The sequence below is a fragment of the Necator americanus genome, chromosome IV, assembly GCF_031761385.1.
Source record: "Necator americanus strain Aroian chromosome IV, whole genome shotgun sequence".
Taxonomy (NCBI): domain Eukaryota; kingdom Metazoa; phylum Nematoda; class Chromadorea; order Rhabditida; family Ancylostomatidae; genus Necator; species Necator americanus.
In genome coordinates, this window is record NC_087374.1 from 12426082 (window position 1) to 12442897 (window position 16816).

Genomic DNA, 16816 nt, shown 5'->3' on the forward strand with positions numbered 1-16816 from the left:
GTTATCCTTTTTTTCTTTCTCTGCAACTATAATGCGTTGATAATAAGGTCGCTGTCACTTTTTCTCATTACTCCAGCTTACAATTCCGACTCATCATTATTATTTTTTTGGTTCCAAACTTTTTTTATATAGAAATAAATTTGAATATTTTTTGCAAGATTATGTGATCAGCAGACACATGTTCCAAGCATTTCTCAACATAATTTATTGCTGTGTAGGCCAAATCGTTATAAAACAGAAGCTAGATACCCTTCATTCACACAGTAACTATGAATACAGTTTTGAAATGTTACAAATATCACAACCCAATTTTACTGATATAACAATGTTGACTTGAATTCTAAAACTTTCTGCATATATGATAGCTCTTAATAATAACTAAGATTTAATCAATATTCGAATGTGATAGTTTTTGTTTGTAGATACTCGTTCAATGCTTCTTGACCTAAAAAAGGGAAATTTGTGCTGGTGGTGGGCGAGAGAAATCTTCTGGACACATACCAAGGTCTTTTCCGAATCCTGACTGTTTGAATCCGCCGAATGGAGCGGCAACATCGGTCTTCTGGTAAGTGTTCACGAACACCGTACCAGCTTGTAAACGGTCGGAAACACGGAGAACTTTCGAGACATCCTGAATTAACGAATTCAATCATTGGGTTGTATGAATTATTTTATTATTAAATGAAATTATGGGAGTTTTAGGAACGGATGTGGTTACCTTTGAGAACACTCCAGCGGCTAGCCCGTATTCAGTCTTGTTCGCTCTCTTGATTAATCCATCAATGTCGCTGAAATAGCCATTCATTCACTCTCATATTTCCTAACTCCATCCGTCTTTTCATCTCTTTATGTAACTTTTCTTTTTTGTTTATTTTCTACGGACCCTGATGGTATCGCCCGCACACCGCGACCATGATTTCATTACTAACTTCCACTGTCATTCGCAAATTGATTTATTTCATGTCAAAGTTGTTCACTTTCACGTAAATTTGTTTGAACCGCCGAAAGAAAAAGACCGGATAAGGCAGTAGGGAACGAAAAGAGCACTTTTTCTTTTGTTAATTTTTGAAAATCAATATTGAGTGTCTCGAAAGGATAAAGTCTCTGACGTTAATCAATCTGCTTAGGATACGTCTACGCAATCGAAATCAATTCAGAATCGTTGAAGTTTGCGATCGCCTGTTTAGCCGGAAGCTATCCAATCTATCAAGTCAGTATTTGTCCTCCCAAATAAGTCTGATACCAATTTATCGTCGCCGGGGGGAAGAAAGGCTTGGTTGGCACTGGAGCGAGTTCGAACCAGTGATTGATTGTACAATCACAGTCGAATCGCTTACCGACTGTGCTGCACCGGTCAAATCAATTTCATCAAGCGCTTTATAAAGTCAATTTTAAGCTTAAAAATAGGGTAAGAACTTACTCGTCGTCGAATCGGCTTACACACATGATGGGTCCGAACGACTCTTCGATAGCAGCGAAATTGTTGTCTTCTACTTCGGCGAGGATGGTTGGCGGGAAGAATAGGCCGGGACGTGGAAGCCTTTCTCCGCCCAGAACAAGCTAAAAGACATTGAGGTTGATGCCAAGATTTTTGCTGTTTTCAGGAAACCAACTAAGTTTGCTTTCGGTAGCAGTTCTAAATGGAAACGGTGTGCTATCGTTTTCACGTAGAAACTCGTATTCAATCATAGAAGATTATATTTCTTTTAACCACAAATACGTACTTGTGTACAGCTCATTCCTTGTGTAAGGGGAAAAAGAAATGAAAATGATACGGATACAGGGTGGTTTCGGATCATTCCCCTTTTTCTTCCGATCTGAAATTCGAAATAAGCAATTCAACCAAACAGACTTACCTTCGCTCCTCCTTCCACTGATTTTTTTACGTACTCGACTAACTTGTCCAGATGAGCCTTGTGATTCTGAGGTCCATGCGCTGTCGATCGATCAAGAGGATCACCGATGACATACTAAAAAAATTGAAACGACGCGTGGATACGAATCCTATATGAGCGGACCTTCTTCGTTTCTGCCACCAATTTTCTCAGGAATTTATCATGAATACTGTTCGCAACGAAGATTCGACCAGCAGCAATGCAATTTTCTCCTTTGTTGAAAAATACCTGAATGAGATGTCATCCCCATTCGTAAGCTGTCATCTCAGTTCAGCTGAAAACGTTGAACTGACCGCGTTGCATGTCTGCTTCACAGCTCGATCAATATCGCAGTCGGCAAATATGATCAGAGGTGATTTGCCTCCCAATTCCAACGACACTTTTTTGATGTTTGAACGAGCGCAGCTGAAAATCGATGCGTGAACCTGTATTTCAAAACAAGCAAAAAAATGAATAGGAAAGCAAATTTTAAGCGCCTCATAGTTTTTTTCTAAGTGCATGTCGTTGCAGATTTGTTGTTCTAAGAAATATTTTGTAGGTAACGGACATCCTTCCACTATCAAAGTTTTAGAAATGTACAGAGATGAAATAATTGTGCTTCACGTTATAAAAACTCCAAAATTATAGAAGTTATATAAGTTATAGAAATTAAGTTATGTAAGTTATAAGTTATAGAAATAGTTGTAGTAAGTGATAGGTTATACAAGTTATACAAATTATAGAAGAAAATTGAATTCGCGCTAAATAAAGCATCTTTATTTGTCCTAGCCACATATATAAGCAAAAACAACTTTCGAAAACATAATTGACGCGCCAGTAATCCTGTGTTTCATTAAAGTTCTCTTGAAGAACGATTTTCAGCCATTCAGATTTAGTTGCATTAGGCAATTGTTCCTAACCAAAAACCTTTTTTTTACCATGTTTGTCCTCTTTTTGATCCGCTTCCTTCTTTGAACGCGTTTCTGTGACTTTCCAGCATTCGATTCCTTTATTTAAAAACAGTACATCACGAATTCGTTTGATTTTGTGATCTCTCCACAAAAAAGATAGGGTTGTGGGTGTAGATCACGAATATGAACACAACCTACTCTCAAGTCCTCCTAGACGTCGTGAAAATCAGATGTAATGCACACCTGGACTCTTGCTACGAGACACCTAATAACGTGTCACGTATGCAAGCGCAGACATACGCGCCGCGGCTGTTAGACACCCTTTTTCTGCTGACGCGTAAATTTCGTGCTATACAGCCTTTGATGAGTGAGATAATGTTATGAATCAAACAATTGACCCATATATGTATGGTTTCACGTACTAATATTAGGAATTTTCTCATCCAAATGAATCGGTGCCGCTTATTTCGAGATTCATCACTGCGCCCAAATCGGAAAAAAATATTTGTGAGTAGAAAAATGTTAATGGCTAAAAAATAGCCTATGGCTAGAAAATGCGAATTTTTTGTGCTTTACTTACGTAACCAATAACATTATTATTTCTACGGACAGTTCTATACGACAATCCGACCAGACTATACGGGTGCATCACGTGTAGACCTTCATGATCATCACAATTTCAAAATCCATCTAAGTGTGCTTTAATTTTTTTCTCTTGGAAAAATGTGAGAAGTTTGATGCCAAATATCCTCAAATTGTTTCCTCACCTCGCTCGATTCCGTTCATTAGGAAGAATTCTAACGAAAGAAGAAGATTTAATATGATACTTATGATTACCTGGCCATCACCTGCGCACCAATTTCCGTCGATCCCGTAAATCCAATCTTTCTAACATCCGGATGGTCGGCTAGAGCTTGTCCTGCTTCTGCTAAAAAAACCACGTGAAGGAATAAAATGTTGACCATGGATTCAGAGGTGTCATAAAGGCGCACATCCTGAGCCGGTCAGAACATTGATCACTCCATTGGGAATACCAGCCAATACTGACAATTCGGCGAATTTCAACGCGGTCAAAGGAGTTACCTGGGAAACAATTCAAACCGTAATTACTCCATTTGACTGAAGCTGCCATAATTTTCAAAAAGTACCTGAGCTGGCTTAATTACTACGGTATTCCCGGCTGCCAGACAAGCAGACATTTTCCACGACAGCATCATGAGAGGATAATTCCACGGCGTAATCAAGCCAACTACACCAATCGGCTCTCTTTTAGTGATGGTGAGGTTGAAATTAGGACGTGCGTTCGAAATTGGAATTGTACTTCCCTGAAAAGAAACGATTGGTTCCTAGTTGAAATCTGAAATCAACGTTTCAAGAAATTAAGGATGTTTGAATTTCCACACGATCGGGTGAGGGTAAGGGTATGATTCACGATTATAAACGTAATTGCGATCAATCCTCTCTAGTATTCATAAAAAAAATGTGTGAAACAGCTCTATGTGGTCCACTATCCCCAACGATGCTTCTCACTACAGTTAACGGAATGCGGTCAGTCCGCAACGCGTCGGTGATTGCGCGTTTAGAACAGCTTCAGCTGCTTATTTGAGTTATATTTGTTGGATTGCTGGTTGGATTGCTGATGGTAGACGATGATGGAATTGCCCGCTTTCTATTGCGTAACAAGTTGCATCGTTGTGGGGCGTTGCGTCATACAATTCACTATTTCATTCCACTTTTTCTGAATAACTACGGAAAATTGAGCGTCGGCAAGCTTACGCTCGTGAGCTACACTCCTAACTATCCACGGAGAGGCCCGAAAATCGTGATATGCTGTCCTGAAGGGAACTGTTACTACAATTACAGAAACGAAAAATATGTAGTTTCCTGCGAGTTTTTGTGATTTTTAGGTATCCTTGAGGACATTAATACTACCATATTTTTGACCCTTTGGAAAATCCAGAAGACAGCAGAAAGTACATTTTTTCAAATTCTTCTTCCTAGTTTAGCTTCAGAAAAATTGTTATAGCTCTTTAATTCACGGTGTCTTGTTTTCATTCCTACTTTGGAATGCAAAATCCAAACAGAACCCGGAAGATCCAAAGAAAACTAATAAAGTGTTAACTGCATTATAATATTCTGTGAAAACTTCCTAACAAAAATACCTCGATCTTGTCACACCAACCGGCCATGTAGCGCCATACATCGATCGACATTCCAACGTGTGTCTTCAGCGCAAGAGTATAAACTGCACCAGAATCCAACGACTCAAGAGTTGCTAACTCTTCCTGAAAAGATCTGTCGTAACGAAATTCCCACAGAACGCATCAACTTAGGTTATACGTAGAAAATCTTAGAAAACTAAGAAAAAAAATTCCTAGCTTGTACCTTATGCTCTTCCATGAGGTCGGCCAACTTGTATAGCCTCTTTCCGCGCTCACGTGCTGACATCTTTCGCCATTCACCTTTTTCGAATGCCTTAAAAAAAGGAGGTATCCTCGAAGAAATAAGACTAATTTTTATACTTTCTCAGCAACCAAAGTAAGATCCAAAAATAATAGCTTAATAGAATTAGACTGAAATAGTACTGCATTTAAAAAGCATAGTTATGCGGTCGTTCCACACCTAATAGATCATTTTAATTTAACTGTAATTAGAACTTATCAGTGATAAATTACCAAATAATATAGGAAGCTTTCCCTCTCTTTTTTCTCGAAATTGAAAAATACAACTTCAGATATGTGTCGCAGATGTAACACGACGTTTTTTTTTTTGTTGTTTTTTCCTGGAAAGCTTTTCGAGGAATTTGACAAATTGTTGAACTCCTGGCAGAAGGGCGAGCCGTACTACACTGATTTCATCTCATTAATAATGTCATAAAACTTTGAAAAAACACTAGAATGGGTGACAGAAATAAATCAAGTACTTTGAATAATACCTTTCACTTGAAGGAGCTGAAATTTACACAGCGTTATTCCCGTAATTACAAATAATTTCCCATTAGTTTTGAATAATTTCTCTTTGATTAAATTTAATTTTCCAGAATTATCCACAGTTAACATACATAATACATTAAATTTTAATTTTCAACAATTTTTTTAAACTTGGTTTTGTTGACCACATATAGACAAAACATAAACATAGAAATGAATATTGTTGTCACCGTGGTAAACAGTCAATGCACAGATGACGCTGTAATTCCTGGTGCAATTCCTGGTGTGTGTGTGTGTGTGTGTGTGTGTGTGTGTGTGTGTGTGTGTGTGTGTGTGTGTGTGTGTGTGTGTGTGTGTGTGTGTGTGTGTGTGTGTGTGTGTGTGTGTGTGTGTGTGTGTGTGTGTGTGTGTGTGTGTGTGTGTGTGTGTGTGTGTGTGTGTGTGTGTGTGTGTGTGTGTGTGTGTGTGTGTGTGTGTGTGTGTGTGTGTGTGTGTGTGTGTGTGTGTGTGTGTGTGTGTGTGTGTGTGTGTGTGTGTGTGTGTGTGTGTGTGTGTGTGTGTGTGTGTGTGTGTGTGTGTGTGTGTGTGTGTGTGTGTGTGTGTGTGTGTGTGTGTGTGTGTGTGTGTGTGTGTGTGTGTGTGTGCTCTACTATATCCACTTACCGCTTTGGCAGCAGCGACAGCTTTATTCACATCGTTCACGTCGGCTTTAGAAACTTTGCAAATCACGGACTCATCGTTGGGATTGATAGTGTCAAACAACCTAAAAAAAAGCATTAAATTTGATGACGAGTAGAAGTAAATCAGATATTGCTCCTAAGATTACCTTCCACTTGACGATGGTTGGAATTTACCGTCAATGAAAAGTTCATGAGGGAATTTCAGCTCCATATTATTCACATTCATTATAATCTGAACATATAACGACAGTCAGTAAAACAGTTCAATAAAATAATTGTTGAAAAATTATGCAGGTTCTTTTTTAAGTTTTCCTAACAACGACGAATAAACATTGATGCAATGGATTTCAACAAATAACCGATTCTGGGTAGTTTTAAATTCCTTTTATCCTAAAAAAAAACAACGGTAAGCATCGAAATCACTTACAGGATCGTATTCGATAGTGATTTTATCTCCACCACGCATTTTTCTGATGACTGCTTCAGCATTTTCCTCGAACTTTGGTCCCATATATATCTACAGCCACAAAATAATTTAAAGTTCTGCGTTCCAATAATTTAGCGCATACGTCGGTATTGTCAAGTTCCACTTTGGTGACAAATTTGATTTCTTCAACGAGACGAGTGACGTCTGCTGAAGTGCCACCAGATTCGAAGAAGTCTGTGTCATCCTCTATAGGCATTTTTAGGATAGCTCCCCAAATTTTCTGAAGAACAAACAGAAAAATAAGAATTTCATATGAGGAAAATTGAATATATTCCCTGGAGACCGATCACCTTGACTTCTTCCACGATCTTCGTCTCCTCCGGAGTCAAGACAAGCTTCTCGCCTTTCTCCTCAGCCAAGCCATATTTGTGTGCAGAAATGGTCTTTGACCCAACTTTTACAGTATCCACACTTACCTGAAGTCACATAAATCGTAAAACGCTTAGAGAATAGCGAGTTAGTCCTTTCTTACCCATTTTCCATCACTGCCAGGCAGTAGAAGTCCACCTTCATGGGCGTACACTTTACCTCCGGGAATCTCAGGCACCTCGATTTCACGAGCCTCAGGAGGTGGAACGGGTTCACGCCATAGCTTACTTCCAAACATTGTAACTTTTTCGCCGTTTAGAGTTCCCCATGCACCAGGTACCTGAAAGAATATTAGGAAATAGTTTTTCATGGATTTATGGAAACACGGAAGTGAGCAATCCCAGGAAAATAAACACGTTGCAATAATAACTGCTCACTTTGTCATTTCCTCTGATGAAGTTATGGAGTTGCTGCTGCGTCTTGGACCAATCAATTTCAGCAAGTTCAGGCTTAGATGTGATGTACGGCTCGTACGATGCTCCTTCGGTTGGTTGGACGATACGAGGTGCTTTGCCGGCCGCGATCAGCTCCACTGCTTCCGCCTGAGGTATTTCCCGAATAATCTTCTTATCAATTTCTGTTACTTTTCGTATAAAGAGCTGCTGCTTGGCACTGATCACGACCACATAATTTTTTATCATTTTTTATCAATGGTTATTTTTTCGCTCGGATCCGGATAAGTGCTGAGCAAATAATAATAATAATAATTATTATTATTATTATTCCACGGATCCCCCTCACTAGAGGGATCAGAGCCGGTTAGTCGCTACGTGGTGCGTCCCCGGGTGGTGGATAGGGGGCTAATCGCGGACCAAAAGCGACCTTATGCTTGCCCAGAGACAAGGGTGGATTCAGGGGATGGACTCCCTGTTTCTGCTGAGCCAGGACTCACTCATCGTTGTATCCCTGACATCGTTGTATCCCGCACGTCGGTCCGGCCAAAAGCCTGCAATCAAGTGACTAGGAGGTGCAAGGAAGGCGGTTCGGAGTCGCCTCCAACAAAAAAGCTCCACATGTCCACTCCGAGAGAACGGAAGTTCTCCCAAAAACTCATGCGACTAGAGGCTTGCAACCTGCCCATGGGTTTTAAAAAATTTTTACATGTCACAGTAATAGAAAAGGGTATCCTCGGAAAGAGTCGAAAAGAAGTCATATAGATTACCGAAACGGAAAAAGACTAGGATGACGATGTGTACTTATAAAGCACGTATGCTTGCATCGGAAATGGCCATCGAAGATCTGATAATGCAAACCAAGGAGATTAAGTACGACGTCATCGGTCTGACCGAGACGAGACGACGTCACCCTCTCAACGCCGTATATGAAACTGGAGAAGAACTGTTCTTAGAAACATGCGACAGTAGAGGTGTTGGTGGAGTTGGCGTCCTCGTCAACACGAGTACGGCAAAGAACAGCGACTCTTTCGAACAACTTACGACCCAAAACGGACGCATGCAGATGAGGAGAAGTGGTCCAACACCAGCTTTGACAATCTTCGTCGCTTATGCTCCAACATCAAGCTGCGAAGAAGAAGTCGAAGCTTTCTATGTGGACCTGGAGAACTTTTACCGTGAAGATCATGCCTTCTACAACGTCATAATTCGCGATTCCAACGCCAAAGCTGGCCCAAGAAGAACGCTTATGGAGCTTCACATCGGGACCCACGGCCTTCAGTGGAATGAACAGGATAGAGGCTCTCCGAGTTCATCATGACGACTAAGACCATCCATGGGAACTCGCAATTCCAGAAGCCCTCCTCTCTACGCTGGACGTGGAAGTCACCCGTAATGAAATAGACCACATCAATAAAAGGTTCTGCATGACGGACGTCGCTGTTGTGCCAAATTTTTTTAAAATATCCCCCCCTTCCCCCCCCAAAAAAAAATTTTTTTTAAAAAAAAAAGGGAAGAGTTCAGAGAGCGAAGTCCCAAAACCATCATTAACTGGGATCTCTTCGCTACGCTAGTCGGCTTTTGGGAAGATTTCGCAATGGACACCATCGACGAGGAATATGACCGGCTTGTTGAACACCTTCACGACTGCGCGAAGAAGGCTGAGAGTTTTAGAACCACCAAGAAACGCCTGTCTCTTAAAACTCTTGAGCTGATGCGGCAGCGTGGAGCAGCACAAGCCGCAGGAAACCAAGCTCGACGTCCGAGCTCGCAAGGCTTTGCAGAGAGGCGGTAAAGGGAGACCTTAAAGAGAGAAGAGCAGAAGTGTGCTGAAGAAAACCCACCCGGAAAGGTCCGGAATATGAAGCGAACACCTCCACTCTGAAAAGGGGAATGTTGAAAAGGATCAGAACTAATTACGACGTCCACTCTGGTCTCTTTGACAGCCATGTCCACTTGCCTCTTTACCATCTGAAGGAAGACGGACATGTCATTCCAGAGGTTTTCCCGTCCGAAATACGACACGTTATCATGTTGGTAAGAAATCGTACGCCGTCCGGTCCCGACAGAATAAGGCCAGAACACCTGAAGAACCTTCCGCCAGTACTCATCAACACCCTGGCGAGGCTCTTTACACGTTACCTGTCGAGATGCAAGATTCCTAAGCAGTGGAAGAGCAGCAAGACCGTGTTGTTGTAAAAGGGAGATCCACATGACATCGGCAACTATCGTCCAATCTGTCTACTGTCCGTCATCTACAAGCTCTTTACAAGGGTGATCCTTAATAGGATTGAAAAAGTCTTAGATGAAGGACAGCCATTTGAGCAAGCAGGGTTTCGAAAAGGATTCAGCACGATTGACCACATTCACGCTGTTTCGAAACTCATCGAGGTATCACGATAGTACAAGATGCAGCTCTGTTTCACCTTCATCGACTTGAAGAAGGCCTTCGACTCAGTTGAGACGGAAGCGGTCGTGGAAGCCTTGGACAACCAAGGCGTCCCTACTCAGTACATAAAGGTACTTCGAGAGTTGTACAGTAACTTCACGACCGGGATTTCGCCATTCTACAAGAACATCATCATTGACGTGAAGAGGGGGGTCTGACAGGGCGATACAATCTCACCCAAAATATTCACAGCCACCCTCGAGAACGCAATGCGAAAGTTGGAATGGGACGACATGGGAGTGAAGTTTGATGGTCGGCAGCTACACCATTTGCGCTTTGCTGATGATATCGTATCGATAACACCTAGCATCAGCCAAGCGGAACGAGACGATGTTCATACGCAACGGATGGGTCCCGGATGCCCCATTCTCGCTCATCGGAGCGATCATATCCGAATGCAGCTAAGTTATCTGGGTCGGGAATTGAACATGAAGAACGACCTAACCCGAGCTGGGCAGGAAGAGACGAGCGGCTTGGGAAGCATATAAGAGCATCGAGGATGTAGTGAAGAAGACCAGGAACACCCGGCTCCGTGCTCACCTCTTCAACACCACCGTACTTCCTGCTTTCACCTATGCTTCGGAAACCTGGGCATTTCGCAAGCAGGAAGAAAATGCGGTGAGCATCATTGAACGCGCAATTGAGAGAGTGATGCTACGAGTATCCCGTTTCAAGCAAGTGAGGGACGGGATTCAAAGTTCTCTCCTACGTCAGCGATCGAAGATTAGAGACGCCGCCGAGCTTGCCAAAAAAGAAAGTAAAATAAGGTGGACTGGACACGTGGTACGCTTTAACAACAACCGTTGGACCAGAGCCGTGAGCGAGGAACCACTGGGCGACTCTGGCACGCGCCCAGATGAATCTGCAAAAGACGAAGTTCATGCGCATCGGAACAAATGGAAGAATTACTGGCGCCCGCTCGACCAGTTCGAAGATCGACGGGAATCAAGGTGATTATTATCATTATATCCATAAAATTCCCTCCTACTCCTTCTTACATATTCAACACTCCTTTCTTCCATTTTACAACTATTTCTCAACTTTTTTAGTACTTGATATTCTTTTCTAGAGAAAATATTCTTATTCAAAATGTCTGCATAATTTTACACTCAACAGAACCTATTCTTTCCATCCACATTTCTATTGCTTTGACAGTCCCTTGCTTCTTGGTCAACTTTGTCATTATAAGGTTTAGAGCAACTCACTCACAGCAATCCCATCTCTCATAAATGAATGGACACGAATAAGTTTGGAAAACTACGCTGGACTAAAAATAATACCAACTTATTATTTAATGAAAAGACTTTGCAATGATAATTTGACAACAACAACACTTTTTCAAAGGAATAACGCCTTCTGATCATGCAAAACTTCAATTCCCAACCGAATTCACCCCTTTTAAATCAGTCTTTTTCTCAATAGTTGGAAATTCGTTTTAAAACTTATATGAAGAATGACTGAAGAAATGAATTTTTGCTTCGCAGCAGCAGCAGCAAATTCTACAGTGATCATTTAACAATAATATGGGCATTGACGTCTCAAGAAATATTAAAATATTCAATAGTCATCATTTCTGCAATAACATGGTCACAATGAAAAATCATTGTCATAAAGAAAATAATGATTTGCTAGTCCTGAACGTGACTTCATAATGACTAGGCGATAAGGTATATGTAGAAATGACATATTTCAGTGTTTATAAAAGAATAAATAGGTTTTCTTCGAAACTTCAAAACAAGGAAGCCTCAGAATTTGAAATACGCATGAATGTCGCTCACCATTGCTTCAACTCCAGCTGGATATAAAAATCTCTTGTACAGGGAATTTAATGTGTCATTTTCTTCGACTCTGCATGTTTTCTGAAGCAAAATTGGTCCCGTATCCAGACCATCATCGGCCCAGAAAATAGTAAGACCCGCTTCCTTATCACCATCAATCAACGTCCAGTTGATTGCTGACGCACCTCTGAAGAAAAAAACGCTTTTGTTGGCAATTTCTTTCCCAAATATGGTGATGGTTAGAAAAAATTGCACGAAATTTTATTACTCAAACATCTAAAAACCATAAGACAGTCTTCTAAGAGAAGAAAATTCATAAATATCTCCAAAATCTCAACGAACCAATGACATACCTATGTTTTGGTAGAATAGATGGGTGATATATGATACTTTTATGCTTTGGAGCCTCAATCACTTCCATTGGAATAAATTGAGTGCAGAAAGGAAGAACATTCAACTCAGCTTTGTACGAAAGGTACAGTTTCAGCATATCCGGAAGGACCTGTGATGTAATCCATTTTTCCTCCAACTTTTTATTCCTATCCGCCAAAATAGCGAAGAATAACCTCAAATTTTCCATCTGCAACCTTCTTCCTCCATCTAGCCGGTTTCTGTACTGGAACACCGTCTTTGGCGGCTTCTAGTGCTGAAATCAAGAAAATTTTACTTCTTACATAGGGAAGATTCACAAAAAGTCGATGTCGACCTAGAAGATCTTCTCGTCCATTCTTGTCTGGAATTGTGAACACTGCGACGATCTCGTGACCATCATCTCGCAACGCCTTGTAGACGTCTACGCCAAATGCGGACTGTCCAATTATAGCGATTCTCATCACCTTAAAGGATGTCAGTGAATGATGCTGAAGTTACACGGAAAGAGGGAACGCACTCTAGAAACTGTCCTAGAAATTCTAGCTAAACTCATGAAGAGGTTAAACTCCGAGACGAAAATATGGTTCTTTATCAAAACTATACGGACAGAAGTGAGCGAAGAGATAACGCACGAAAAAAAAAGTTTAATAAATAGTGCGCTCACAAATAAGTCAATATTGCGAATAGGTGAGCAAATCACTCAAGTTCTCTATGAGAAAGTAATCAAAACTAAGGTCAAAGGGACTAAGAATTTGCAGAAAAAGGATAGAAAGAAAACCTGGAAAACCAAAAATAAATGAAGTATTTTTTTAATGAGTAGCCAGCTTTCTAAGGATTCCAATTTTTTGGAAAATATAATAAACAGAGGACTGCTTAACACAAAAAAGAACTGATGAAATGTCTCTTTAACAATCACCGAAAGTTTTCTTCCCAACTGATGACCAAATGGAAAGTCCTGCTTTTAAAAAACATGAACTGGTAGCTAGCGTATTTTCGCAGCCTTTTTATGTACGTACGTATTTAATTTTAGAAGCATTTTTTCCTCAGAATAAATTTCAACGGACAACACTCATCGTTGATTGATTCCGCGTAACAACTGTAACGACTGATCAAAACCTTGTTTATAAAATGATTTCACATTTTCTAAAGCCAAGTAATATACAGAACTTACTTGAGTTTAGTTTTCTTCAATTAATATAGTACTAAGCACTGTTATTTATTATTTATTATTTCTATCTAAATACTAGTTTTGCCTTTAGTATAATTTTTGCTTAGTATTTATTGCCAGGGAGACTGAAAGATTTTCTGTACTTGTTGTGAAACAACAAGTGCGTATATAACTAAGCAAACAAGTAAATAAATACACAAATACAGCAAAAAAGACTGATGGAGAACGATTTCAACTGCTGCTCTCACGTGTGTATTTTACTACAGAAATTTCAAATTCAAAGAAATTTTAATTCTAATTTAAGCATATACAAATAAAATAGGCACAGATAAAACGAGCGCAACAATTTCTTCTTTGATACAGCTTTGAATTTTTGGGATGTGACGAACTTTAAAGGCATCGCCCCACGAATCTAAGGTGGTACGGATTTCAGGTGGAGTATTCTTATACGGGATCGTAGATTAAGGAGAGGGGGGTGATTCCGTCCATTTCTTCCTAATTGACGTAAAAAAGGGAGCGGAAGATGCGGAGCGTGCACAAGGCTGGCGCGCTCCAATCGAACTCGTTGTAGAAAACAGCGCACCGGATCGCTCGAAGCCGTATCGTCCAGGCCGTTTTTTACGGCAATTAGGAAGAAATGGACGGAATCACCCTTCTCTTCATGATCTACGATCCCGTATACGAATACTCCACCGGAAATCCGTACCACCTCAGATTTGTGGGGTGATGTCTTTAACCCGCTGAAACAATTGTGGTGATTCACGGGCATCCTTTGATCAAAATCACGTGGAAGTGCAGAGAATAACTGGTTGCCTGCTTTGATTTTCAGCCCCATGTTCACTTCTATCACGCATCTATTGTTGGAACTACTTATTACTTGAATTTATTAAATTATTTAAAATTATTCGTTTATTTCAAATCCATTTAAACGTATGGAACTATTTATTTGTTCTTTTTTTTGCGCAGTGTGTGCCGTAATAAGAAAAATCTCATGTAATAAAATAATTCCATGGAACATGAGGCTTATACAATTAAACACTTCACGATAGCGTCTGAGGAAAAAGGAATACGAAATACGAATAAATGATTTTCATTAAAGAAGGAAAAGGAAAGGGTGAATGCGAAGACGAATACACTTCTTATTACTAATCGATTCTTGTACCATCCCACTAAATTTTTTTGAAGAATTTACTCCTGTAGCTATGAAATTTTTAGTTTAAGTATCAAAAAACGAATGCAACCGTTTTTTCAGGAACGAGGAACACCAGCAACAAGTGACACTCGTCGACCTGATAGCATTAAATGCACGGATCCACGCAGGGAATTGATAACGCACCAGATAATTTTGGAATGTTGCTTGTTTGAATGGAATTATATTGTGTTGGAATTATATTATAACTGCTGAAAATGGGGAGCGAAAAATCAGAGAAAAAAAAATTGAGCAATGCCAGACAACTGAATGCGTGGGAAGAAACGTGACTTTGTATTTCTTATTTTCTAGTAGAATTACTCAGAAAATTCATTAAAGTTTCAAGTTTCTGGCAAGTTCTGTTGCAAATGAAGAAAAACACCTGGAATTAGAGAATTAAATACGCATATTTCTGCTGGATTGCGTTATGTAACAATGGCAAAACTCGCGATGAGAGAATTTTCGTCGCCGAGTAAGACGGTTTTTATTTTCGATTTAGGAAATGGTGTTCGTCGCAGGAATCAAACGCGCACGATAACTATATCCTCTATTTTCGAATTTTTCTCTTCAATTGCAGCAAAATTCGCCAGGAATTTGAAACTTTAACGGATTCCTGCGTAATCCAACGAAACGAAGCTGCAAAAATGGTGGGGTCCTCAGGCTAAAAATAAATAGAGGAAATCTGTTAAAATCTGAGGAAGTAGTACCGATAAAAAAATATTCGACAGAACAGAGTTTTTAATCACGCTTGAAGACTAAACACACGACTATATAACCAGATCTTTCGTCCCTATTTAAACAAAAAACATACTGATCGTCGCCCATCAAAACTCAGGAATAAAATCATCCATCACAATATCACAGACGGTTTTACATATTTACTTCTTTTGTTCTGTAAACATCCTAGAGTCATATGCGTTAAATGTGAACAGTTTTTTTCAGCGAATTTTTTTCACCTTTAGAAGAAAAAAGGGCAATATAGGGCACATGCACTGACGAAGGTTATCACTTTGCTGGTTTTTGTTAAACAAATGAAAACCTCAAAAAAAAACAACGATAAAAATCCACAAATAGCGTAGAAATTAAAGGAGTCCGTGTGTAATAGACCTGTACGCAAACACAAATGCGCCCCAATCTCTCCGTCCGGTATACAGAACGTGACCAAACAGCAAACGTTGTATGATGGATAGGCAGTGGAGCAGCGCTCATAAATTTCACAGTTCAATAACAAAAAAAACCCAGAACCATCTAAAAAGGCGAAACGAGTTTGTAAAGTAGCGAAAAAAAGAATCGTTGGTGAACGGGGAGGAAATGCGATGAAATCGGTCGAAAGTAGGTCATCGTCTCGTGGGCAACGGATTTGCGACAAGAGATCACCGAGATATCAAAAGACCCAAGGTCAGCGGGGGCAAAAAAATGCTGCAGACCACTCGGTCGCTAACGAATTTCTCCGAAAAGAATATGAAATGTTCAAAAAAACCTATGGAAACGTTATTTGTAGAGAAATTTATTTTTACTTGGAATATTTAATAAAAATCAGAGATATAACTCCATATAGAGCGTCCAGAGCACTTATCAGCGGGGAATAGATCCTAACTGGTATTGATTTCATAGCTGACTGCAGCTAGCTAGCAACAAATAATGAGTTCGATCTCCTTCATCTGCATGTGCTGCCGCTCACGGCTGGTCGCCCTTTGAGAAAATCAATGCAGGTGACCGTTGCTGTACATCGATATTACATTCCGCGATTGTTCGAGTTGAAACAACAAACAAATAAACATAGAGGCACAGCTAAAATGGGATTTTTCGTTTTTTTACGAGCACAGAGATTGAAGATTCCATTTCTTGTAGATGAATAAATTGACGAGAAAAAAAAAGGAAATCTTACCACTGAATATTCGGTTGTGATTTATTTAAATATTAAACACATTTTGTTATTTCGCAAACATTCTTGTACATAAGAAATAATTTCTTTTTTTTCAAAGCGTAAAACAGGAAAACAGGATAGCTGGGATGGTGACTGATCTCCTAGATAGATAGATAGATAGAAAATGAAGTGACAACAATATTCGTTCGAATGCAGAGCACGACCAGATAATCCACAAATGATTAAGACCCACTCCCCATCCCTCACCCACAACAACTGTTTCGATTAAATCGACGGACGATCCCCTCATTAACGAAATATGTTTCAAACCATGAGCCATAGGGATCGAT

General features: G+C 40.0%; 4 protein-coding genes across 4 annotated transcripts; 3 read left to right on the plus strand and 1 right to left on the minus strand.

Moving 5' to 3' along the window:
* Positions 1-389: 389 nt before the first annotated feature.
* Positions 390-12795, minus strand: RB195_001056 (uncharacterized protein; the record flags this gene model as incomplete). The annotated part of the gene is made up of 24 exons (XM_064197655.1): positions 390-445; positions 502-631; positions 719-788; positions 1421-1560; positions 1857-1970; positions 2019-2123; positions 2189-2300; positions 3623-3713; positions 3778-3868; positions 3934-4110; positions 4948-5070; positions 5171-5260; positions 6379-6478; positions 6542-6627; positions 6823-6912; positions 6965-7102; positions 7173-7298; positions 7355-7531; positions 7629-7793; positions 11871-12057; positions 12224-12372; positions 12437-12516; positions 12577-12706; positions 12760-12795. 24 exons carry the CDS (start codon positions 12793-12795, stop codon positions 390-392), a joined length of 2763 nt encoding a protein of 920 aa, XP_064053536.1.
* Positions 8434-8964, plus strand: RB195_001057 (uncharacterized protein; the record flags this gene model as incomplete). The annotated part of the gene is made up of 1 exon (XM_064197656.1): positions 8434-8964. The coding sequence occupies one exon, from the start codon at positions 8434-8436 to the stop codon at positions 8962-8964; it is 531 nt and encodes a 176-aa protein (XP_064053537.1).
* On the plus strand, positions 9241-9808 carry RB195_001058 (uncharacterized protein; the record flags this gene model as incomplete). The annotated part of the gene is made up of 2 exons (XM_064197657.1): positions 9241-9434; positions 9643-9808. The coding sequence occupies 2 exons, from the start codon at positions 9241-9243 to the stop codon at positions 9806-9808; spliced, it is 360 nt and encodes a 119-aa protein (XP_064053538.1).
* Positions 10053-10580, plus strand: RB195_001059 (uncharacterized protein; the record flags this gene model as incomplete). Its single annotated transcript, XM_064197658.1, has 2 exons — positions 10053-10163; positions 10254-10580. 2 exons carry the CDS (start codon positions 10053-10055, stop codon positions 10578-10580), a joined length of 438 nt encoding a protein of 145 aa, XP_064053539.1.
* Positions 12796-16816: the final 4021 nt, after the last annotated feature.